The sequence below is a fragment of the Accipiter gentilis genome, chromosome 8 (assembly GCF_929443795.1).
Source record: "Accipiter gentilis chromosome 8, bAccGen1.1, whole genome shotgun sequence".
In the NCBI taxonomy this organism is placed as follows: domain Eukaryota; kingdom Metazoa; phylum Chordata; class Aves; order Accipitriformes; family Accipitridae; genus Astur; species Astur gentilis.
The window spans coordinates 12,223,643-12,249,437 of NC_064887.1; the positions used below are offsets into that span (position 1 = coordinate 12,223,643).

The window sequence follows — 25,795 nt, forward strand, 5'->3', positions numbered from 1 at the left end:
CTCCTGTATTGCTGTTCTGAGAGTCCAGTTTACCACTTTTGGTGATGGCTGTGAGGAACAGAGTTATCTTTGCTCAAAGCCCATCTTTCCATCACTTTCACAGTGGAATGGATGACAAGGTTCCTAGATAATGACATCCTAACTTGGTGTCTGTATGGAGTGGGCAGCCTTCTGGATGTTGGGGGTTTTTTGCTTCAGAGCTCTACAGTGGGAAAACAGAGGTAAAGATGAGCCACATTTCTGGTGAGCCGTAGAGGTTGTGGGGTGAGCTCGCTCAGCAGGACATGCAGTTCTGGAGCAGAGATACTCAATTCGCCATTTGCAGTGGTCTCTCGCATGGATTGTGCCTCACTAGTCAGCTGGAAAAGAAGACTCCACTCCTGGCCATGAGGTTGCAGCGAGTGGTTCATTTCTCCCTCTTCCTTTTAAAAATTTTTTTTAAACCATTAACTTCAGAATTCAATCCTGAAGCATCTCCAGGGCAAAGCAGAAAATACATTTCGTGTTTCCAACCACATGGATAGCGGGAGTCTGGCTGCAGCCACTTGGTGAGTAGCACATCACGCCACTCCATCGCCGATTGGGTGCTGCAGCATGGAGCGTCACATCTGATTAGCGCCGTGCCAGTGAATGAGGCTTGAGTGAGGACTCCCTGCCAGCTCTGACTTGTCTCATTTCCCATTACTTTTATCCGTCACCACAAATGCCGAGTCTCCCTCCTGAACTAATTAAGTTTGCCTGTGTTTAGACACATTGCCAAATAGGGTTTAGCAAAGCAGAACTGAGCATCTCTTTTTAAAGAGGGAAGGCAGAGAGCTGAAACAAGGCCGCTCAGACAGGGAGATAGAGCCTGAGAGATGTGGAACAACTAGGAGGTATTCCAGGGGATCACCTGGTGCTTCCCTTTAAGACTTGCGGTGTAGCTGGTGCCCTTTGCGACTGTGTCAAGACCACACGTGGGACACAGAAGGCACTGGGGCAGTGGGAGGGGAGGCAGTGCTGCTTGTCCACATTTGGAGGAGTGTGTTGATGGAAGCATTGCGTGGTAGAAACCCCACTAGGTTCCAGAGGAATTCAGGACAGTGAGGTGAGTGCAGTGCTTCCTGGCTTAGGCAGCGGCAACTTGGGGCAGGTCCATTCCTAACTCTGCTGCTCCTGCTTGCTTGGTAATGACAGCTGCCTGCAGAGCTGCCTGCGAAGCAAGCTGCAGTCCTCTTACCCAGTGTCTTGTGAGGTTCGGAGTTCCTGTCCTCCGTTGTCCTTAGCTCAGCTCTTGGTGGGAAACCATGCAGCCTTGTTCCTGGCTTCTCCAGCAATGACCTGGGCACTTAGTTTGGCTTCTATCTGCCTGTGCTGTTGAAGAGCTAAGACATGGTATCTTCTGGACAGGGCTGTCTACTTGAGTGCTTCCAGTGGGTGCCACTGGTAGGTGCCAGGGCACTGGGAGACACAGTGGGGTGAGCAAGTTGGATGGGGGGAGTGGCTGGAACAAAGAGGAAGAATCCACAAGCCTGTAAATGGTGGATGTGGGCACAAGGTGGGGAAATAGCCCTGTCGAAGCCAGGAGTTACAATATGTATAGCACTCCTAGCTCAAAGAAAAACACCAGAGGAATAGTGATTGTCAAGGTACTGCTCTCTGCTGATGGTGTCTAGCGGTATCTGAGTCTGCAGGATTCAAGATGGAAACTCAGCTGCTAAAGGACCTGTGAAACCTCTGCTCGGCTCGGGGACCTTCAGGGAATGAGGCACTGTGTGGCTACAGACTTGTTTCTCTTCAACGTTGGAGCTTTCTTGGAAGATCACAGAGCTGTTTGTCTGGATTCGCCTCTGACAGCAGGGGAGCACTAGTCATAAGGAGCTGGGTGCCCAGAAGAGGACGCCAAGCATCTGGGAAGGGTTCATGGACGTTCAGCATGAGTCAAGGTCCTTGGCCACGCCACCAAAGGCTTTGTCATGGGTGTGGGGCACCATCAGGAGAGTCCCTGTTGGAGGGATTTGGTTGCTGCTGGAGAGAGCCCATTGTGCGAGAGGGCTCAGAAACGGAGCGCTGCTCCTCTACTGGCTGCGCTTGGATCCACCGGCTTTCAGCGCTGGGTGTGTGTGAGCCAGGCTGGAGTCGGGGAGACAGCAGCTCTCCTGCCACCCCTCCCCTTCCCTCTTGTTAAGATGCAATTTCTTTAATGAGGAAAACCTCTTGAGTAGGAACATCACCTTTCTGAAGGCTTGTCCTGACAAGGCAGTTCAAGCCGACAGAGTCGCATATCAACTTCAGCAAATATCAGTCACTCATTACAGAGACTCTTCTCCCCCACCACCCCCCAGCAACACCCCTCGTTCCCAGACAAGGGAATGAATCACACTGCTGCTCTTGAATACATCATGACAAGTCGTGGTTCTAATGAGAGAGGGCCATTCATTCTGGGTGGAAAGTTCCCTGTGTCGGCACAGAAATGTTATTAATTAAAGAGAGCTACCTGAAGCAAAAGATGAAAGGAGCACCAGACCTGCCAAGCTAAAATATGAGTGGGGATACAGCCTCGTTAGGCACACGGTCCTAGGGCCTCCAAGTGCTCAGCAGGAGGATTCCTTTAGCCTGTTGCAAGGAGCTATCCTCCAAGTTTAACAGCTCCAGGGATGGATTCAGATACCTGGTGTAGTCTGCTTTAGTGCTTGGCCCTCATCCTGCACCTAGGATGGAACTGCCACTATTCATTAAGCAACTTGCATTGATGTGGCATTGGGTGGCGAGGGTAGCGTGCCTCTGAAGGGCTGAGGGAGCTGCCAACTGCAGGAGACGGTTTTAGTGGAAAAGAGGGTACTTGGTGTCTGCCAGGGTTGAACCCTTGTAATGTAAACTCTTTAGTGTGGTTTATCTCCTCTGAAATGTCAAATTGCCTCCCTCTGTGTATGGAACCGGTTTGCCTGCTCTTAAGCACAATGTGAATTAATCTCGGCAACCAAAGAAGCATTTTTACTGTGTGTTCATAGCTACAGAGCTGAGCTACGGTGAGGTTAAGTGATATGCCTATGGTTGTGCAGGCAGGCAGAGGCAGAGAAAGGAGGTGAAGCCACATGTGCTGACTCTCAGACCTGCACGTTAATGTCAAGAGCATCAGTTAATCCTTCTCCTTCCAGTTTTGGATCATTCCGCAAATGTGTTGAACATAGGTAAAAATGCATGTAGTCTTTGGTCTGTATAGCTCTGACATGAAGATGCTTGTACTGCACTTACTGTGGCTGATTAGAACATGCTAATTTATGTCTTTACAGGAAACTACTGCTCAGAAGTTTTTTATTTTCTTAAATAAGTGTTAAAAGGCAAGTACTCTCTAATATAGTGATAAAACAGTGAAGTGTCTTGAAATGTTTATAGCCTTTGGTGCTCTTCCTAGGTTGCATATTAGTAAATTCTGAGCAGTAAATTATACCATTGCTTAATTTTATCTTACTGTTTTAATTCTTTCTTTGCAAGTTACACAGGCTGGGAGGATGCTTGCCTTCTCAGACCAGCTCCGAGTGTGGCAATGGGTTGGTCTTTTCAGCCTTCTGTCCTGGAGGCTTGGTTTGAGATCAGCCTTAGGTCATGAATGAAGAAGGATTGATGGTGTTAGCGTCCCTTGTGCATGCCGTTCTTTATCACAAGAGCGGGAGGGGGCTGGTAGCCCCTGCCTGGGGGAGAAATTGCAGACAGCCACTGAATGGAGTGAGTGGGACCGCTTGGGTAGCTGTGGGGAAAGGCAGGAGAAGGCGTAGGGTGGGCTGGTTGGGTGGCAGGAGGTATGTTCAGAGGGTGGCTTTGAGAGTAACAAGAAAGAGCTGGCAACTGAAAGATAACATAGTAATCTGCATTTAAAAACAATAAAACAATTCCTTTCCAACCAAGCAAAGATTAGCTTGTTGTTGCTGCTTTTAGTGGGGGTCATTTTGCTGACCAAGCCTACAGTGTATCTCTTCATGTGGTTACGTTGGCTGAAGGAAGAGGGTGGTGTGAACTACAGTGCAGGGATGGGACTGAGTATCCAGGGTCAGGAACCTTTCGAGTCAGCTTTGCTGATGGAGTCGTTCATGTAATTACATCCTAAAGTGCTTTGCCAGAGCTAAGCAAGCAAGCCTTGTGAGCATGCTCTTCTCTAGCACTTACAGGGAGTAGCACTGACCCCATTCACTTCTGCAATCCTGCAGTCCAGCTTTTTGTTTTTTAAAGGAAATTATATTACTTCTGCAAAATAAATTTTGGGTTTTAAGATTACCCCTCTGTACACTCTTCTTTAAAATGAACGTAGCACACTTGACTTTTGTTACCCTTCTGCAGTGGTTCCCCTGGCTGTCTCCTGTTCTTGCCTTTGTTTGAGATCCATTGGTTGCTGGAGCTTCTGCAAGTTATGTTGTCCGAGATGTGTGACTGGGAATGCCTTTGGGTTAAGCTTTGGACATGAAATCTTTGCACAGGGATCATCATGCAACGGACTATCACCTTCAGGTCTGCTAGTTGTCTGGCATGTCATAGCAAAGACATTTGTTATAGTCAGGGCTGTAGTGGCCACAGATTTATTGAGCTGTGATGCCTGACACACTCTGGGGAGCATGGACTCTGCTGCCTGGGAATTAGGACCAAAGAAGTTGGAAACGGCAGGAAAGATGGTGGAGAAACTTGGAATAAATTTACAGTGTAGGGGGGAATGAGACAGGCATTGCATCAAGTACTTTATTTCCAGCACTGAACCATTGGGATGGGGTAATGAATGGAGAAGGTGGATTTTCCATCCCTGGGTAACCTAACTCAAGCTGTGTTTGGAAACAGTCATGCTGAACTGAATGCAAGCTGTTGGTCTTAGTGTCATCTGCTCATACAGTAAGGAGCCATAGTTCCCTCTGCAGCAGGAATTGCTAAGGTGAATTCTGTGTCCAGTGTTATAATGAATTCAGGCAAAACAGTTTCAAAATCAATGGGTCTATAATGGATATTTGGTAAAAAGCACACCCTGGCCTTTGTATGAGAGAGCCCTCTAATAGCAACTCAGCCTCATGGTTATCCTGTGCCCTGGGGAACTGAAAAGCTGGTTGGCTTGGGGACTACAGAGGATAAACCACTGGCGGGCTGTTTGCATCAGAGTTTTGTCGTCTGCGGCATGTGTGAAAAATAAGATTAGCTTCACAAACTGTGAATTTTCTTTATTACTTCAAAAAGCTTAATTTTTCTAGCATTAGACAGCTGTAGTGTTTCATGCTGGGGCTAAAAATGTCAGCTGTCTCCCTTTGGATCCCAGCTTTTCTTACTTCCCAGCTGAAGCAAAGCAGTTGTGTGTTGGCACCAGTGCTGCCTTCCCAGTGGCTTGGCTGGGAGTGGTGCTCTCATGGCTTCTCTGCTCAGAGAGCTCTGCTTGAAAAATACTGCCAGCCTGGGAGCAGCGTCTTTTCCCTTTCACTTGCTCTATTCAAGCCTTGTATAAGTCAGTAGCTTTGTTGAAAGCATTTTATTTTGTTTGCATGTTTGTTTCCTGTTGGGAGCCATTTTCCTGGATGGGTTCAGTCCCTTTCTTCCTGAAGCTCCTGGCTGGCAAAGACCTACTGGGCCATCTTGAGGTCATCCCTGGTATTTTCCCTCCAGCATATTCTCATGTGCCTTGTCCAGCAACTCTCCGTATCCTGAGGAGTGGATGGCTGGGTGTGTGCAGGACTCTCGGGAGGATGCTGGAGCTGCAGACTAACTTTTTCAGCTCAGTCCATTCCACGTTGGAGTCACCTTTTTCTGTGTGTTTGGCCAGGGTGCTGCCCTCAGCCTGGCACCTTGAAGATGGTGTCTTGTGCTTCGAGATTGCTCCGGACCAGGTGTTAGCAATGATGTGAGGCACGTGGAGGTGGTACAGGAGGAAAGAGCAGAATAGATGAGTTGGGGAGAAGAAGACTGAGGGAGTGGTGTGATGTGCTGCCGAGGCTCTGTGCGGGAAGCTCATACTGCCCAGGACTTCATCCTGCCTTGGTCCCACCAGCCTTCTCTGCCTCTGTGAGCAGGGCTTTCTCCTCCCCTCTGCTCAACACCTACAGTCTGGGACACCTTTCGTTTTCCCTCCATAGGTACATCTCGGTCATCCCTAATTTCCCTGCGTCAGTTTTTCCATCTGGGTGTTGAGCCAGGTCTCGGTGCTGACCATCGGCCAGCGTGCTGGAGGTGCCTGGGCACCGGCTGAGTTCAGCTCCTTGTCCCTGCCTGCAGTCACGTGTGTCCCCTGCAAACCAGGCAGAGGGAGGAGGCTGGTGGGAGGTTGCCAAGACCTCTCCTCCAGCTCGCTGTGCTCCCAGCTCTGAAGAGAACTGTTACATTTTATGGACCATTTAGCTTCCCAATGGTGATCCTAATTCTTCACAGCATGTATGTGCCATTTCTTGGTTATTAAAAGGACCCCTGAAAAGGAGCTGCCCTCTGAGTCGGTGTTCTTCCATGCAGTTAATTGCAGGAGGGTTTTGCTTAGACTGTGAGGCTTAATATTTCCAAACTGTCCCTGTGCTAAGAGGGTGAATTAATACGTAGGTCTCCCCGTGGCTGCAGGGACTGACCCTTGCACACCACCAGTAAGCAGGTGGGGGAAGAACACTTCTGCCGGGAGTAATTCAAACTTGGAATTGCTGTGGAGGAAGTCCACTTGCTTTCTGCATAGAGATCAAGGGCGCTCTAAGGGCTGACTGGCCAGGTGTCTCAGTCTTTCATCTCTATATCCTTATATTGTGTGACACTTCAGGTGCCAAAATAGCTTCCGTTCCTTGAGGCCCAAGCAAGCTCCACACTTACTGGGAAAGAAGTGATTACCTTGGACTGACAAGTCAGCCAAAGGATGGATAGCTGTGGCGGCACAGCAGGTGTGAGATGGATGGATGGATGGGTGGGTGGATGGATGCATGGATGGATGGGAGGTGGTTCAAGGGGAGGTTCTTGCCAAGCCACTGCGCTGCGTATGAGAAAACAGAGACGGCAAGCCATTTTCTGTGTATTTCAGGTGTGAGGAAGATGCTGAGGTCCCCTGGCATTGCAAAATGCCAAGTGAAATGTTACTGCCATGCGGAGCACAGCAGCGTGTCAGGATTAATGAGACTGGTGTAGGGAGAGCACACGTGGCCGGTCTGGAGGGTTAATGTGTGTGAGGGGGATAGGCTTAGGCAGGGGTTTGTCATCAGGGTTGCCGTGCTTGGGAAGCGCAGTCTAACAGCAAGACCACATGAAAAGAAATTGGAGCTTGCAAGGAGAGCGCTAAAAGTCATCAGTTGCCAAAGTTTTTTTGCGTTTGCTGCAGGCCTGAAGCAAATCGCTGGCTTAAGGGGCTCTGAGCACCTGGGTCTTGCACTGGATTTACAGGTAAGGTGAAATTAGGAGGGGGCTAAGTGACTAATTCCTCTTGCTGTGACCAGGATGGGAGATGATTCTGACTTGCCACTTCTCCTCAGAAGTTTCTTCAGAAGCTGGTAAGGACTCTGGTTGTGAAACCCGAGAAGCAAAGAGGATCCCTGGGTGCCTGACAATTCCTTTTCTCTGCTGGTTCTTTCTCGCAGGCAGCCTCGGGCTGCCTGTCTCTTTGTTGAGAGAGTGACAGCAATGTGACACCGTGAAAATAATTACTAACAAATCACGGTGGTGACTGCAAACAGCTCGCTGTCTTCAGAGGCATGTCAGGGAGCATTAGAGCAGGGCCGTGGGAGCGGCAGAGCGGCTAGGGGCTCTTTCTCTGCTCTAGGCTGAGGGAAGATCTTTGGAGACCTTTGGCGCCTGCCACCCCCACATCATTCCCTTCTCGTTGGCTTTTTCTTTCTTTCCTCCCTTCCCTGCCTTTGCCATCAATAATTAAGCCCATTAATTGCACAGCGAGTTCAGGAAAGCTGCGAATGGTAAGACCGGGCTTCTGCCTTCCCTGGATTCAGCAGCCAGCCACAGAGCAGCAGAGGAATTTCTGGAGGGGGTATCGTGGGCAGAAGCACATCCAAGCTGTGTTTCCTCTCTTGTAGCCCTTGTGTGTTGCCCAGGGCAGCAATGTTTATTAGCTGTGTACCCCTAGGAGTTCATGGGCTGCTGGTATAGTTGAAGAATGGTCTGTGTCCTTGTCCTCGGGAGCCTCCAGTCTCAGTGAACCTGAAAGTAGGTTTGTATTTGTGTAGAGCATCATGGCAAATGTGCAGTCAGGTGGCATCTCCAGAAAAAAAATGGGCAGAGGCATGAGAGGTCCTTCCAGGATGCAGTAGGGACAGTGCAGATCAGTGTAGCTGAAGCTGCAGGTGAAGATGATCCTTCAGAGATTAAAGAGTGGACAGGTCACAGGTGAAGAAGGTGGTTGGTATCAAACAGCACCTGGGGGAGGCTCTGCAGGGATGAGGCTGCTGTGGCTGTGTGGGAGCAGGGACCCTTCTGCAGAGCTACATGGACAGAGTCTGAGAGTAAGCTTTCTATAAAGCCTTTCTTTATATTGCTATAAAGCTCCCTCCAAAGGGAGGGTCTGGCAGAATTACCGATAGGAAACCAGAAAGCATTTGCTGGCTGAAGTGTCCTTCAGCAGCATTGATAATCAAACCCCTGGGCAACCTTTGAGAGGGGAGCTCACAGCCTTCCCTCCTTGTTCTTGATGGTGTTTCATCCTCTGGTTTGAGAACAGGCCATGCCATCTGGGAGTTACCTGTGTAGGGAAGCACCCTGTGAGGGGAACCAGAAGGTGCGAGAGGAGCCCGCTCCCAGGCACCTGCTCCACCGAGCAGCTCTTTCCCATTCCCCTAGTTACTCAAGTGATTTTCCCAACTGTCACATCTGTAAATAATGTTGCTGGCGTATCTAGCTAGATGCAGAGTGGCGATGGAGGGGGGAGGGCTGCCGCTGAGGGTGGCTGTAACAGCCCCTCTCCCCGACTCATACAATATTTATGCAGGGCTGGAAGTCGGCGGCACTGACCTCCGGGTCATGCTGTTAAACAGCTCCCGCAGCCCCTGCATCCTAATTGCTGCACTTGTCCTTTGCTCTGGAGGATTCGCTGCGCCTTCTCTCCGGCGAAGCAAATACTAATGGCAGCTTGTGCTTGGAGGTGGGGAGTGGTCTCTTCCCCACAAGGAAAAGACAAACTTGTTCCCCCTTGTGCAGAAGTAATTTGCAGCTGCACAGAAACGTGTGCTCGGACGCTGTTACATGACGTGCCAGGGTCCCCACTGCTGCCGGCCTGGAGGCTTGCCGAGAGCCCGTGAAGCTGTTGTGCATCTGATTTTGGGTTGTGTATCATCGGAGGGGATAGGGAGGGGTTTACCCCATCCCACTGGCTCCTTATAGGATTTCTGTCTTCCCTTCAGTGGGGAGAGGGAAGAAGAGGCAATCACAGAAGTCAGCTGAGAGAGTAGACCTGGATGATGGGGTGCCAGAGGGCAGAGACGGTGCCAGGAAAGAAGAGGGGCTCAAAGAGCATCAGAGGACAGAATGGCGTATTTTCTTGTAGATAAGTGATCTGCTTCAGTGAGTGGGAAGAGAGGTGATGCGGAAGGCCGGAGACCCTCTGTGTGGGTGAGGGGCTCCTGCCCCCCTTGCAAGTGGTACAGCTGTGGCTGGAGGTAGAGAGGTTTTTCAGCTGGCAGGCAGGGGCTTTCAGCTGATTCAGGTGGTTCAAGAAAGCCCAGCAGATAAAGCCCTTTGATTGCTAGAGCTGCCATGGCTTTCCCCCATGCTGTTTGGCTGGGCTCCATCCTTGCTTGGGGCTTCACGTCGGGTGTCTGCGAGCCTAGTGACCTGACTGGCCACCCACGTCCCTTATCCTGCCTTTCTGAGTTGGCAGGTCACCTTTGTGACTGGAAAAGTGCTGTTTAGACTGGAGACTAATGGCCTTTAAGTGACATGATTGTATTATGTTAAGCGTCTATGGGCTTTACCATTAGGCACTAAACAGTTTATGACTCATAGCAGAGAAGCCCTTGTCCCACAGAGTTTATACGCTAAATGGTCTGGACAGGCAAGGCATGGAAAAGATGAGGTTTCCTCCTGCCTCTTGCACAGCAGGTCTGAGGAAGGACTGGGACAGGACGTGTCTTCTTAGTTCTAGATCAGTGCCTTGCTCTAGGTCTTGCATGCTCTGGTTTCCTGGGGAGAAACACTTCTGCAGTGGGAATTGTGCAGTGGGAGGAGAAGCGTGTTTAATTTAGCTTAGTTTTTGTGCGTGTTTTGGTTTTGAGGGGGCTTAGACACGATGTGTTGCGGGTGCATCCATTGCATCAGATATATTCCCTTACTCGGTGCGTAATTACAGTATTCTGCAGCAGGAGTCTGAAAACTCCTTCTTAAAACAGCTAGTATGCAGAGGACCAGGTGATTACTAAACTAGCGTCTGTATGAAAGACTTCTAAGGGACCATATAGATGGAGAAAGGACACGGTCTGTGTAATCGGGCTCTGCTGCAGCGTGAATCACAGAATAATTTAAATAGACATCTCTAATCCAGCCCCCTGCTCAAAGCAGAATTAACTTCAAACTTAGATCAGGGTGCTCAGGGTCTTCTCCAGATGAGTTTGAATGTCTCCAGGGGAGGAGATTCTACCACCAATCTGTTCCAGTGCTTTATTACCTGCACGGTGAAGAGTTTTTCCTGATGACAAATTGGAATTTCACCTGCTGGAGCCTGTGGTCATGATGAGTGACTTTCCCTGAGAACATGCTTGTGTGGTAGATGTACACAGTAGCCGATTCTGTACACTCCTGTTCATAAGATGCTGTATAATGTCATATTTAGTAAGCACACAGCCTGTCACAGCAAGCTCGTGTGTAGAAATCTGTTTTTAAGGAGTTTTCATAGTGTCAGGTTCCCAAGGGTCTGGGGGTGACCTCCGCATTGGAGACTTTCCAGTTTCTCTTTCCTTGGGAGCAGTGTTATGCATTTCTGATGTCAAAGGGAAGTCCACCCAGTCATCCTCCCTGTCTGGAAGGGCTGGTGAGAGCATTTGCTCTACCCCTTCACCAATCTGCAGAACTCGATATGGAGGAGTGCAAAGCTGCTGCCTGCTGCACTCCTAACCTCAGCTGAACTGTGGAGCCAGCAAGCTCTGGTTTCCTGCATGGTAATTAAGTAGTTATTTAAAAATCAAAAGGCTCAATTCTGATCTTGCTCTCACTGGCTATTTAGTAACTCCAGGTAGAGTTACTCCAGGTTTACTCCCACATGCATAGCAGCAGAATCAGGCCCCGTAAATAGAGCTATGAATCTTTTTAAGAGAAGCTGTTAAGCAGTAGCACATAGATTTATTGTAGCATCATGTGTGTGCAATTGTTGATGAACATCTTCTGTTGGAGGCTGAATACCTGCTGTGTTACAGCCTTGCTTTTAATGTTGAGATAGCATCTCTGCCAACATCTAGCTGACGCACAGACAGATACCCATAAAAGGACCAGATCTCACATGGTGTTAAATGCCTTCATGTTTCATTAAGGTTGATGGCAGTGGAAGGCACGCAGTGCTTTGCAGGACGAGCGAGTCACGATGAGCCACTTGCCCTGTGTGCTTTTTGTAGCAGAATTATTTTCCTAGCGTATATGTTTCTCTGGTTGCAGTCCAGGCTAACAGCCTTTTTCATGTGCAGGCTAGCTGCTTGGAAAGCATGGGTGTTGAGGCTCTCCCAAATTTCTTAGTACCCAGCAGAAATTTAGAGAAGAGGGATCTGGCTGTTAGCATATGACAGGTGATGGGTGTTCAGGCATTTCAGCCAGTGCTGCTGTGAGTCCCAAGTGTTGAGGCTTGCAGCTTGCCTTTTAAGCTTCCTAGGCAGGAATATGCCTGGTAGAGAGAGAAAGCAGCGCTGTCCAGAATGGCATCACAGGAAAAGAAAGGAAGGTCTGAAAGTGCCAGGTATTAGCCTCACTGCTTAGCCTGGGGTTTTTGGCCTCATTACACTAATCCAATTAAAGATTGATGGAAAAAGATAACACACACTCCAGTGAAGGGGTTTGTGTGGTGACTGCTTGCCTTCCTGGGCAGCTGGAGTGGCCCTAGTTATCTCGTGCATCACCACACCTCCCCAGGCCCTGCAGACCCACTGGTGCCTCCCCATGCCGTGGTGTGTGCTCTTCTCCTGCATCGTGTCTCTCTTATTACTAATGGAGCATGGATGCATTTTAGCTGCTGGTCAGCCCTCATTAATATCCAGAGATGACAGGTTGACATTTGTAAAGAAGACTTGCATTGACCTTCATGTTGTGCATCGGTGCGGTTGCCATGCGGTGCCCCGTGCTGGATGCTTCTTCCTGCGCTGCCTCAGGAATGCGTTTGTGTTAGCGAAGGGACAGGCTGCTCTGTAACCCTTTGCTGCTGCCGGGAACACAGGCAGTGTGTCTGGATGTCTTTGCATCCCTCTGCCCATGCCCAGGACCGTTCCCTGTACAGCTTCCATCATCCATCCCAGCGTATAGGACTAGGGGGTGTTGGCGTTGCACTCGTGGCTCCTTATGGAGGTTGTTGTTTGGTTACTGGGACCTTAATGGAAGACAACTTCATGCCAGTGGCGATGTCCCGTTTGCTTCCTTTTCCTGGCTTCTGTCTGGGGATGCAGCAGAGGAAAATGCTGCACTGCCCAGGCATCCTGAGCGCTGTCAGTCACCTGTCTCTCCCCCGACCCACCCCATCCTGGCTCGAGGACTGCTGCAGCCCGCTTGGCAATGACATTTATTAACAGAGGGAGCTTTGAAAAAAGGCAAGCTGCTCCTGCAAAGGCTCCTCGCTGTAACTCCGTCTCCTCTCGCCAGCCCGTCTGAGGCAATGGCTGCTGGTGTTGAAATTCATTAGTGTTTCCTGACAGGCGATGGAGGCTTGCTCTGTCTGTTCCCTCTTCCCTGCTCTCATGTCCCTGCTTCACGCACGCTGATATTTAAAGCTGATGTGCGGCTCGTAGGCTTGTTGCACTGTGACAAGTTTGGGGGTGGTTGAGAGAACTGAGGGGGTGGAAGGAAAGCGAAGAGGGAGGGAGATGGGACCTGTCTCAGGGTTTCTGTGAAAGCCCAGAGCTTTTCAGACCCTCTCCAGATGTATTGTCTTTCCACAGCTACTGCTTGTGAATTTTAAGTACAGCCGTACTGGGGTGGTTTGTCCTGTACTGATGGGGCGCAGAGGGATGGCACCCTGGGTGTGCTTGGTGAGAGTGGGGTGCAGTCACCTGGCAAGGGCTCGTCTGGTGGGAAGAAAGGGCAGACGGGCTCCTCCAGCCCCTTGGCAGGTCTGTGGGGCTGAGGAGCATATGAGTGGGGTGCCAGAGGTCTGGCAGGGTGTTCATCCCTCCATCCTTCATTTTGGACAGAAGCATGAGGGGAGCCTGGCTCAGCTCTTGCCTCTTTGCACTGAGCGGCGTAGCGACTCCAGCGCTGGGGAGCAGATGTCTCCCTGTCAAAGCCTTGGATTACGCAGGAAAGCTGCTCCAGTCTAACTTGAATTATCGGGATGGGGGAGTTTGGGGTTTAGGCGGTTTTGGACATGTGTGTCAGCATGCTTCAATTTCCACAGGCTGCAGAGTGGCTTGGGCTGTGCTGTGGGCCCGAGGCGCTCTGCTCATGTGCGGGTGCTGTGGCATCACGCTGTCAGAGCCCTCCTGGCCCGGCATGGTGGTTTTGACAAAGCCCAGCCAGGCTTTCTGCCCATCTGTGGGATGCTCCTGCAGCCTCCGTGCTCTAGAGCAGAGTGTCACCCCTTTGCATCCCCAGACCATTGAACCCTCCTGGCCGGGACTTACTGTTTTAACCAAGTTTGGATTAACCTAAGGCTGTCTCTTTTGGAGGATGTGGGTTTACCTAAACTGCTTTAAATTCTTAGCTTGGCTCCAGATCAGGTGAGGTTCAGTGCAGACAGATGTCACTTTGCCTGTCATGGTGCTGTTTCTCTGCTAAAACATCTCAGGTGCCTTAGCACAGGATATTACTCCCTCACTAGCTTTCTCTGTTAGGAGAGGGCACCCAAGCTTTCCACTTGGCCTGCCAGACATCCCACCCTACATCAAAACAGAGCAGCACCTCTGCGCCGCATGGTCCAGAGCGACGCCTTGACCAGCCTTGCTTTGAACTAGGGTGCAAGGCTGAGATGGGTTTGACAGCTCCTCTCTTTGGCTATCACCTTGTTGCTGTTGTGTGCTGCAGCATCCAAGCAGCTTTCTTCAGACTTCCCAGCCCTCCTTCAGCAAAGGATTTCCAGGGCAGGAGCCTGCCTGCCCTTTCCTTTGCAGCCCGGTGCAGTGGGGTTGGCCGGGACACAATTAAAACATTCTGCATCTCTTACAATGCAAGGTCTCCAGGGCGTGGATTTTTTGGAAGGCTGAGATCAGGTCTATAAAACCCAAGATTTAATCTCTCTTTATCTTTCCATAGAGGGACTTGTTCTTTTAACTGGTTCAATATCAATACACCCAGTGTGTAGAAAGTGGCCCAATTTCTTTGTCTCCTGACATCCTGAACCCAGAAGCAGATGGACGTTAACCAGCTCTGATTAGTTGGGAGAATCAAGCATTAATTTTTTATACGCCAGGACCACCTGAGTGACGGAAATCAATTACGGCTGCCCCTCCCCCTTCCATATTAATGTGGTGGCTCTGAGCAGAGACGGAGGAACCTGTTGAAATGAGAAACCCCTATTTCTTAGTTTGACCCCCTAGATAATTAGGGTTAAATTGATATGCTATCGCACTGGTGACACATTTTATCTGCCTCTGTTTGTACAAGAGGATACAATAGTGGAGGAAGGACCAATTTGTGCCCTGCTCTAGCTAACCAGACCGAGATAAAAGGTGTCACTAGTACGATAACGTTCTTGCCTCATGCTCCTTTATTGTTGCTCAATTTGCCTTTTTTTTTTTTTAATCCTGTTCTTTTTCTTTCAATACCCTTGGTCATATTTTAACTCCATGCCATCGCATAATGACGTCCTGCTAAATGTGTGTGGAGATAGGCAACTCTGGCTGACAGCCTTCCCTGATAACCGAATTCCAGCCCATCCATCACTAGGCTGCTCTCCTTAACTTAAGGAAAGTGATAACTAAAGCAAGGCCGTTTATCACCGCCAAGCTGTGTGCTTCTTGCCGCCTTGGAGAGAGATGGCTTCAACGGGAGAAATGCAGCCATGTCACTTCGCCTCCTATTTGCATCCCGTTCATCTCCAGACCTCATTTACCCGGCAGAGTGGAGGAGCAGGGCTGGATGGAAATCAGAGCCTGGGCTGATAGAAAGCTCTCTGAAAATAGTGCAGAGCTGCCACTGCTGACCACAGTCCAAGGAGGACTTAGACTTGTTTGGCTGGTGGAGGAGAGTGTGCTACCTGATGTCACTTGCTCTTCTGCCCAAAGGGGACCTGCATTTTGCAAGAAGGCAGAGATTGTGTGCTCCCAACTCTGTTGCTGCATCAGAGGCTGGAAAATCCCACAGCCATTTTCAAGTTTCTCTCAAGTGCAGTCATACCTGAAGCCACGGTGTTTGGCTGATGGGGTGGTTTTGAGAGCCAGCTTCCTTCCCAAGGAGTGAGAGCTTCAGTGTTTGGGGAGGCAGCGAGACTTTGTTCAAAAGCTGGAAGGATCATGGGATGTTGAATGCAGTGAAATGTGCCATCATTTCTCTTCTTCCTTACCTGAGGGAGGGCAACATCCTGAGCTCTTTGCTCAAGCAAAGCTGCCCCAATGAACAAGGCTGACTCTTGCAAGAGCAAGAAGCTGTATGGAGCATAAAAGCATGTTTATCAAATGAGCTGCTCAAGTGAATGGTGGCCCTGGTAAATAAAGCTACTTCCTTAAAGGCCCTGGCACTTCTGTTCCCCGGGAGAGCCACAGATGTGCCTTGTTCACTCCAACCTGGAGAAGATGCTGGAAAAAATCCTGCCTGATCACCAGGCTGAGGAGTGGGGGGGACCACTGCAGGTAACGAGCTTGGAGCTGGGGAGGAGATGCAGGGATGCATCCCCTGCAGGGATTGCAGGGATGTTTTCCTTCCCGTAGCTACCTGTGGACCTGGTGTCTGTGCGGTGAGCACCCTCGGCTCCCTGTGCTGGGAGCACTGCGTACTCAGCCTGGACCAGACCCGTAGGGCAATCCTTCGCTAAAGGCAAGCGCATTGAGTGGCTGTATCCCTCCTGGCCTGGAGGGAACCAGGCCTGCATCTTCCAGCTCGGGGAGTAGACTGATGCTTTGGTCTGTGTTGCTGACAGCCCGCCCAGGTTATAGCATGAGCGTAGGTCTTCTAGTGCTTGAAAAACTTGGTGAAGTCTCTCTGGTGCTAATGTGAAATGAGGGGAGCACAAGGGTGGAGGGGGAGGGGGAATGTCCTTAGGTCACACCGCTTCACAGGCAGTTTCTGGGGTTGTTACTTGTTTGCAAAAATGTGTCATTTATTTAGTTGACATATTTATTTGGAGCATTTATTTTCTCCAATTAAAGACCCACTGTCCAGCGCCCAGGGCGCACTGCCATCAGTCTCAGGGTGGAAGTAGAACGAGACTGTCCAGTTCGCTGGGCCTTTTGGTCCCACAGGGATGGAAAGGCTTTAGATGTCATTCATTGCACTGCGTGGTTAGCTGTCAATTCCTGTGGCTAACAAGAACAATGCTGTACTTGCTTCTTCTGGACCCTATCCAAACGTTAGGTGAATTGATAATTATTCCTCTAACTGGAGCTAGGCTGAGACCTGTATTTATGAAAACCTCTTGGGCTGGGAGGAGAAACTCAGCTTTTAGTCACATACCTTTTGCTAACTGCTATCATCATCCTCTCTGGCTAAATGTGAGCAGTCTAAGAGAGGTTGAGCTGATCACATGTCTATATTTAGACCAGTCATTTGGTTTAGGTGGTTCCTTTTCTTGTGATCTTTTTTGATTTGGGCATGAGTAGAAAGCAGCTTTCCTGGAGAAAGAGCTTTCTTAGCATGCTGGTTGGGGCTGGTGGGGTCTGTTCAACTACAGGATGTCATGGATGTATGTGTAATGGCTGTAAAATGCATGGACCAGGCTGCTATTTATGTGACGGCTATGCAATTGCGAGGAGTGACTCCAGGTGGTTTATTTCAGCACGATGGTGCTAGCATCAGATGAGCCGTGCCCAGAGATGAGACCGTGCTGTCAAGTCACATTGCTTACCCTGCAAATCGCCGTAGCCCTGCTGCTTCCAAGCCCGCTCTTTTGACAAGCTTCTTGCTTTCAAAGAAATTCCTCTAGACCTCCTTATTCAAATGTGTTTGTATGACTTAAATTATTGCTCCTAAATGATGATATGCGCATCTTTTCAGGACCAGGCATTTGGTTTTGGCACAGGGAGTGTATTCCTTTCTTAGCCTAAGCAGGGCTCAGAAAGCCAGTACACTGGTGGGGCCCAGTGTGTGCTGGCTCCATTGGCCGCATATTCCTGGGAGATTCCCCTGGATATGTTTGCCAGTTTCCTTCCTTTTCTTCCCATAGAAATGGAGGCAGCACCAAGACCAAACCACTCTGGTACTGCGCTACTCTGAGTCTCAACGTTATCCGCAAGTGCATTGTCTGTGCCTCTCCTTCATCTCCTTAATTGGGAAACTGCTTTGTAGGTCTGAAGAGATGCTGCCCTGTTCACCAAAAGGTTTGGAGCTGGGCTGAGCACTTGGGTACTGTATGGGGTGCTGATGGTGCACCCCAGCTCATGGTGGTGTATCTAGCTTGTATCCACATCTGACCAGAGATTGTTCCTGAATTTCAGCCTTGAATCTGAAGTCCAGTCTGGATTATTCACTCTTTCCTTTATGGAGAGTGGGAGAAGACTGTGCCCTGGACATGATCTGTCTTGGGCTGTTTGAGCAGCTGATGCTGGTACTTGCAGCTCTTCCCTCCTCCCCTAAAACCTCCCCCTACAGCCCCCAAGTGCCAGAGGAAGTTGTGAGATTCCCCACCCTCCTCTGTTTGCAAAAGCCGATTTCTGGGGTTGTGGCTTTTAACATGCACAAACGGCTTTAATTTAGTCATTTATTTAGTTGACATATTTATTTGGGATGTTCCTTTGCTTCAGTTAAAGATCCCGTGACCAGTGCCCCAGGCGTGCTCAGCAGTACGTGAATGAACAAGATCCATCAATTACTCTTGATCAGATCAAACAGGCCGGGGAAAACTCACATAACTCATCTCCCTGCACAGGCTCGGCTGGAGCTGCACAGCTTTGCAGCTTGGTCTTCCCCGGCGAGCATCGTAGCTGCCCTGCGAACACACTGGGGTCAGCACAGTGTGGGAGAAACAGCTTTCCAAATCCTGGGGTCCTGCTGTCCCTTCAGGCAGTCCACCTCCCTTACCGGTGCCATTTTGTTTTGTGAGCCCTATTCCAGCGGCTCACTGTAGGAAGGGAGAGGTTAAATACATGTGCTCGCCGCTGTGGCTGCTGGTGCTCAAATCCGTAGTGAGACAGTGTGCAGCACCTTGCATCTTTAGAGTTGTGACTGCTCTCTTCTTCAGACCACCTGCTTGGAAAACAGCCTCTGCTTTCTTAGCCCTAAAAAGTTGGTCCTGCAGCATTACTACCCAAAAAATGAATGCATTGGTGCCTCTTTTCCTCCCTCATTGTCTCATTCGGTGTTTTAACCATAAAGGCCAAATGGAAAAGCACCAGGCCATGACAGGTGAATTGTCAGTCCTTCTGTCTGCCCTGTAAGCTGCTGGCTGAGCCGGATGGTTTTGCAGGGATTTGTGATGAATTCACTTAGCTAAGGACAGCCTGGATGTTCCAGTCGTGTTTATGTGTTAGCCACTGTGGGAGAAGAGCTGCATGCTGCACTTGCATGCAGCGCCTGTTCAAACTGTTCAGTCTGAAAGCTGTGAGCAGCCTGGATGTGGCTGGATGTATATAAGTCTTCAGCCAAGCTCTGCTCTTGTGAGATTTTTTTGCCAAGAGCTACGGTCCTTCTGATGTGCAGCATGTTACAGCAGACTTGAGGGTCTCTTCCATCTCAGAACAAAATGCACTTAAGAAAACAGAGTTTGTGTTGTCGGGACACTGATTGAATCAAACCTGCTCTCTCTTCTCTCTTACAGGTTACCAGGACAATGCCAGTACTTAGGGCTGCCGGTTGCTGATTACTTCAAACAGTGGATTAATCTGAAAAAGGTACTTTTGTGCAAACTGCCACAGTCCCCGTCTCCCTCTCTTCCCCCTCCCCTTGTCCTTCTCCTTTCCTCTTTAAGGAGGTGTCTAATAACTACTGCTGTTTTGCATTGAAATGAGTTATTTTCTCAGAAGCTGGGCTGAGCGAGTCCTCCAGCTCCCTATTGTATCTCCTCTAATAGAGTCTTACTGTACTTGATGGGATGTGTTCTGCAGCTGGGGAGAATCCCATTGTGGCAGGCACAGTGTGGTGTCTCTGCATAATAGTGGGACACTCTGAGGCCCCTCTTCAGCGAAGGTTGTGTTGGCCCCAGTGTTGCTGACTGTTTTGTTTTGCAGCCATATAAGGCTACTAGGAGCTTGGTTACCTTCAGATCAAAATCTGGTTGATAAACATGTGGAAATATTCCCAGATAAAAATCAGTATTTCCCTTTTTGCTGTGGGGAAGGGGAGCTGTCTCAGCAGCACATCCACCTAAGAAACCAGTGGTCACTTTGCAAAGCAAAATACCTTGGACTTTACTGTCTGGTAACTTGTGTTGCTCCATGCCTTCTCTGGGTGGATAAAGAGCAGCCTGCTGTGCATCCACAGGGTCTCCTAGCACAGGGGCTCCATCTGCACAGAAAAATGTAGTGATGCCATAAGCCAGAAATCAAAGTGGGAAGAAAAGAACAAGTGTGATTACAAGCAATAGCAGGAGGAGGGGGGAGGCTGGGGTCTGTGCCCAAGAGAAACTGGGGTGGCCCTCCTGGTTAAACCTTTGGAAGAGTAGGATTCCCCTCCCCCATCCAATTTAATGTTTCATTTGGGTTTCTGCACCTTTTCCTGATAATTAGGGGTCTCAGTAAGTGGAATTTGCTTATAAACAGCTCGTTGTACTTGTGGGCCTTCCTTCTGTTCTTTTATTTATTTATTGTTTTAAATGGAGGCATGAGTGACAGGCTGAGCGGCCGCAGAAGGACAATTTGCATGATCTGTTCCATCAAATAGGGTAGAACATGAACTTAACAAGGGATGCTGGCAGCACATTCCTGGCTGAACTTGTCAAAGGGTCTTGTATTTCCCTGCTGTCAGAGCAAATCTTTTGGCTGATTGCTGGTCCTTGGTAAATGAAATCTGAAAGCACATTGGGGCATTCTGCAGTTCAGTGACCATTAATGATCGCCATTTGAAGTTCACTAAACTTCCGGTGAATGGATAGCAGCTATATAACCAGCAGGTTGATGGCTGCAGAATAATAATATTTAAAAAAAAAAAAAAAATCCCTGTGTTCCATGATGTTTGCTAAGAAGTAGGTTGATCCAGCCATGCTGCTTCTCTGGGCCTCAGGATGAATGATTTATGGCTCTTTCCCATAGTTCAAGGCTCCTGGATTTAGCATGTTAGGAGCTGGGATTTATTGTAGTGTGGACATCCAGGCAAGTGGCTGTTCTTCAAGATGGGCATTCATGTATTGGCGTTCAGCAAATACCGTGATACTAAGTTGAAAGCTGGTGAGCATCCATGAAGTACCAAGCACATGGCTAAAAGCAAGAGGAGGAGGAAAGCACTCCCCTTCCAGCTCTCTGGAGGGGTCGCCGGCTGAGTGTATAGGATGGGGGCATGTGGGTTGGAGCCTGTGTCTTCTTGTCGTTACCCAGAAAGTAAGGCTCCAATCTCTTTCAGATCATGCGGGGAGGGTGTGTGTGAGAAATGCATCTTCCTTCAACCCCTATAATCCCATAAAAATCTGAAGTTTTTCTGACTCTCTAATATCTGATGCCCTGTGACACAGGGTGGTTCCAGGGTCCCTGTGCCCCTCTGGGAAGTGACCCAGGTTGAAGAGGAGAGCAAGGGCCTCTCTTGTGCTGTGCCTCAATAGCTGCCTTCCCTGGGGCTTGCTCTTACCCCAGGGCGAGGATCTTTCCATGCCACTCACTGCCTCGCTCTCTGGGGGTGCTTGTGGGGGACCTGCCTGTGTGTTTTCACGAGAGGATTTCCAGCCTAGGTAAATAATTTTGATGAAGCAGCAGGACCCAATGGGACCTCATTCTCTTTTGAGTGAGCTCCCAGCGTGAGACAAATAAGGTTGGACAGGTACGTAGCCCTTCTGCTCTTCCCTGCATAGCTCAGGTGGCCCCTTTTCCCATCCCTCTGGTATGTTCTTGAGTTAGAAATACCTCCTAAGCTGAGTCTGCCTCTGAGCTGATCCGTGAAGTGAAGGTGTTGGGGAGGGGATGGTGTGAAATTGCTAATTTCAAGGTCACGGATAATGCAGAGGCTTGGATCTTTCAAATGTTGAGAAAACAGTTCATGTGAGTGTAAGTGGCACGTGTGACAGAGCAGTTTCCTGCAGGATGGTCCCACCTGCATCTGCTCTCTGTCCTTTGGGTCTCTGCTTGTGAGCAGTGATACCAAGAGGATCCTACTGAGTTAGGGAACTGCTGCTGCAAATACAAGGCAATGCAAAAGGGTGGGATTATGTACAGAAAGGTGTGTACATGGGGCAGACGTGTTTGTGTACCTGTCTGTAGTGCAGTAGCAACAAAATATGTTCCAGATTCCCTCTGCCCATGCACACATGGCTTCAGCTGCTCTTTGTCTCTGATTTGTATCATCTGAAGAAACAGTCGTTGTCTGTGCTGCTTCTGCCAAAGCACAGGATGCTCCAGAGCTCAGCAGTCCGTCTTCCTGAGGTGGTCAGTTGGTCTTTTCTAGGGTTCATTCTCTAATACATTCCTTGCCTTGTCACTTCTGTGCTGCAGGAGCAGTTGAGGTGAGCACCCAGACCTCTTTCAGAGTATCCAAGACTTGCCTCTCAGGCAAGCTGAAGATGGGAATCAGCCCCTACTAGCTGCCATGCTTGTGTTGTCCCAGGAAACTTTGTGCAGGTGGTGGTGAGCTCCACACCTGATTGCTGTGATGGTGGCCACAGTGTCTTGGGATCTGTGAAAAAACCTCCTGTGGAGGACAAAAGGAGAAAAGCTGCCTGTGCACTTGACCGCGTTTGCTGAAGTTTTACCTTGCCCTGTGCCCCCCCAGCCTGCTAATGCATCCCTTCTGTCAAGCCTGATCCGTGTTTGCTGACATTTTTAATGTCACTGAGCGATCTTGTATCTCTGGTGAACTGTCAGTGTAGAGCTGACTCGGGGCAGAGAGTTTATCATGTTCTTCACTTTGATTAGCTCAGCCTTGTGGGAGGGTAGCAGAAAGCAGAGGAGGCTTTCTTTGAATGCTGCAACATTTCAGATATCCCCCTAAACCATCTCGATAGAGAGCCACCATCCCATCTGCCAGTTCTCCTTATGTGCCTGTCATGTTGATCCACAGAGGCCCCGTGGGTTAGGACTGAGGTGCAGAACCTGAGCTACGTCGCTGGAGCTGGATGCTTAGGATGTAAATAGCAGAGAGTGCTTCACGTCAGGAATGAGGGGCACCAGTGGAGAAATACGTGCAGAAAGCAGGAGGCTGTGGGTCAAGATTTATGTGAAAAGAAAAGCTGCTGCAGCTAACAAGCTACGAGCAAGCTGCTGCCCCAAGAGTATCCGCAGGTAGCCTAGATAAATTCATTAGTGCTTATTCTAACACAAGGATCAGCTCTCGTTTCTGCTCCCTTTGCTCTTCCAGGAGCCTCTGTGGTTTATTTTTCCAGGTCCCACTTGAGTTAGCGGCATCATTGGTCCTGTGACAGATCCTCACCCTGCGGGAATGGAGCCAGCGCTGTGTTAGGCTGAGTACGTGGTGCCTGCAATCACAGGGTGGCCAGGAGCCTGGGAATGGGAAACCTGGCAGGCAGCAGGAGTGCCAGCACCGCTGGGTTTGGGAGCACATCACAGAGGCGAGAGTGGTTTGGTGGAGGGAGGAGGTGGAAGAAGGGCGGTGAAGCTAGATTTTCTTACAATTAGCTTGTGCAAGAAAAACATTAGAGGGCTGATGAAGGTGTCAAAATGGCCAGACCAAAAGTCTAACCCAGATCCTCTGCGTGCCAGAGGCCAGTAGCTGATGCTTGCAGGTGTAACAAGGAGAGCATGGTTTGAGTCAGCTTCCTCTGGTTCCCGCCAATTTCCTCTTCAAGGACTGTGAGCTGGCAGCTGCCCCTGGACCACTGTGTCTAGCACCCACTGGTTTTACTACGTCTGTCTACCAGGAACTTGTACGCCCTTCTCTAAATCTGCTCATGCTTTTGGTTTCTACAGCATCCTGCAGCAATGGGTTTTACTATTTAATTATGCATTAATTATATTCTGTTTGTTCATATGTTGTGTGGAGGTGCAGGTCCTTTTGTTTCTTTTAAACCTCCTGTCAGATCATTTTCTTGAGCCTAAGTCTTGCATTGTATAAAAGAGCAAGTAAGTGTTTCCAGTTCTTCTCCCTTGTGTTATTCTTGACTTGAGACCTCTGCCATACTCTTGCTCGGTTGTCCCTCTTCCAGAGCAGCATAACTTGTCAGAGGGCCGGCACAAAGGCACTTGCGGGCTCTCTGACTCTAGAACTGGGTTGTGGAAACTATTTTTAACACTGTATACACTATCCTGATCTTCCATTTCTTCTCTGGATGATATGCAGTTAAAAGATAACAGAGGAGTGTTTTATGTAACCACTAAGGGTTTGTTTTGTTCCTTGTTTTTCAAACGATACTGTATTTATTTTTAAAAAAAGACAATCTTCATATCCATCACAGAGCTACCTCTTTCTCGGGACAGCTGTTCTGGCATGTTTGACCATCTTTGATTTCTGTTCACAGAGCGCAGCATGTCTTTAGATACAATAATAATGGTCGCTTTAGAAGTGACAGAAAACTGGTCCTAGTTTGACATCCTCCTGAAGTCCAGGAGAGTTTTTATGAAAGGCAAGGGTTGAATGATGCGTGTGGATGAATGCAACTTTCCTTCTCTGGGTATCACAAAACAGAGTTGATGGAGCCTTGGGAAGCACAGCGTGACCATTCTGGGGGTGCCACAGCTGTGTGCAGAGCTGGCCTTTTCCAGGCCCAGCCTTTATTGATCTGTAGATACTTGTAGTTGGAAGCAAACTGTTAATACACATGCACAAATGTTTTAAGGTCACCTACTCACATTCTGAAATCTGACAGAGGAAGCATGTAATAGGATGTTTTTGTTAATATTTGGCAACTAGAAATAAACACATCCTAAACAAACAAAGATTTGCTAACAGCTTTTTGTCTCTCCTCTGAATTAACAATTCCTGCTGCCTTCGGGGTGGGAGGAGGAGCTCAGTGCTTCTCAGGCACTTGGTGCTGAAGTGTTTTGAGTGCTTTGGACAGAGAACATTGAAATGGGTGCAAGTGAGAAATGGTTTATTTTGTGGCCCATATGCCTGGAAGTTGCTTTTGTGAGGTTTAACTTCTTGAGGACTTGCTGCGATTGTTGTCTGTTGCCTGTTTATTGGGTTACTGCCTACAGGGAATATAAAATGCCTAGTTAGGTTAGAAAGGATGGGCAGGGATCCTCAGGCAGAGTGCTTCACAGCTGAAGCATCAAGCACATGAGTAGATGTTGCCAGTTAACTGCAAAGAGCTGCTCATATGCCCACGATGCTCCATGATTTGCTGGTTTGCAGCATGGGTGAGTGCTCTGAGACTCTGTCAGACCTTTCTTCAGTGGAAGCGGTGCTTCCCTGGGCTCCTCATCCCTGGCTGTAGAGCTCTTGGCTTTGGAAAGTCTCTCTCAGAAGGCAGGAATGGGAGAGGTTGTAAATGGAAATTAAAGGAGAGGCGTGACTCCAGGGTTAAGGGGAGTAAGAGTGTCTTTTCCATGGAGAATAGGAAAGAAAAGTGCCCGTGCAACGGCATTGGTTCATAGTTGGAAGGAAACGGAAGAATTGCTTAAAACAGCAAAATGACTGGGTTTAATAAATACTTTGCTCTGTAGTTAGAGAAAGGCAGAGGATGCCATATCACTGAGCAAGAGGTTTGCTGTTACAACATGATTTTCTGATAAAGTTAAGTGGTAGCTTTCGATTGGCATTTTGCATAGCTGGTTTACAGGACTTTTAAAGAGCTGGCTGAGGAGCCCTGGACTGTTAATAAGTCTTTGAACATGGGGGAAGTTCTAGAGGACTGGAAGAAAGCTGATGTTGTACCAGTAATTTAGAAGGGCAAATGGGATGACCGATGAAGTAATTATAGCCCTATCAGCTTGACATTAATTCTGGGCAAAGTAATGAAAAGCCAGATATCATAGTTGATTAATAAAGAATGAAAAGAGGGTAATATAATGCCAATCAATGTGGATTTATGGAAACTAGATCTTTTTCAAACTAACTTGATATTTTTTTTATCAGACTACATGTTTGGTTGATAAAGGTAACCATGTCAATGTAATATACTTCTGGAAGGCATTTGACTTGGTACCTTATGACATTTTGATTAAGAAACAAGAGTGATACAAAATCAACATGGCACACATTACATTGATTAAGAACGAGCAAACTGACAGCTCCTAGCATTTAATTGTAAATGGGTAATCATCATGGAGTGCATGTCTTCCTAGTGGGGTCCCACAGGGATCTATTTCTCAGACCTCTTGTATTTAACACTTTTATCAATGCCCTGAAAGAAAACATAAAAATCATTTTCGATAAAGTGTGCAGATACTGAATCTAGGAGGCGGCTGCTGTTGGATTTATAAAGAGGCAGTGGTGAGTAGGAGTAGAGGAGCTGGATCATCTCTTTCTTTGGGACTGATTTGACCGGTGAGGGATGCTGGGTCCCTCTCCAGCATCT

At 48.8% G+C, this 25,795-nt stretch overlaps 1 protein-coding gene across 2 annotated transcripts in view; it reads left to right on the forward strand.

Moving 5' to 3' along the window:
* The window catches only part of ERI3 (ERI1 exoribonuclease family member 3), a 135,260-nt gene that overhangs the window by 34,373 nt on the left and 75,092 nt on the right, over positions 1–25,795 (forward strand). For both annotated transcript variants that reach the window (XM_049808810.1, XM_049808811.1), the window contains exon 6: positions 19,001–19,073. In XM_049808810.1, coding sequence (XP_049664767.1) covers positions 19,001–19,073 — 73 coding nt within the window. The remainder of the gene's footprint in view (positions 1–19,000; positions 19,074–25,795) is intronic.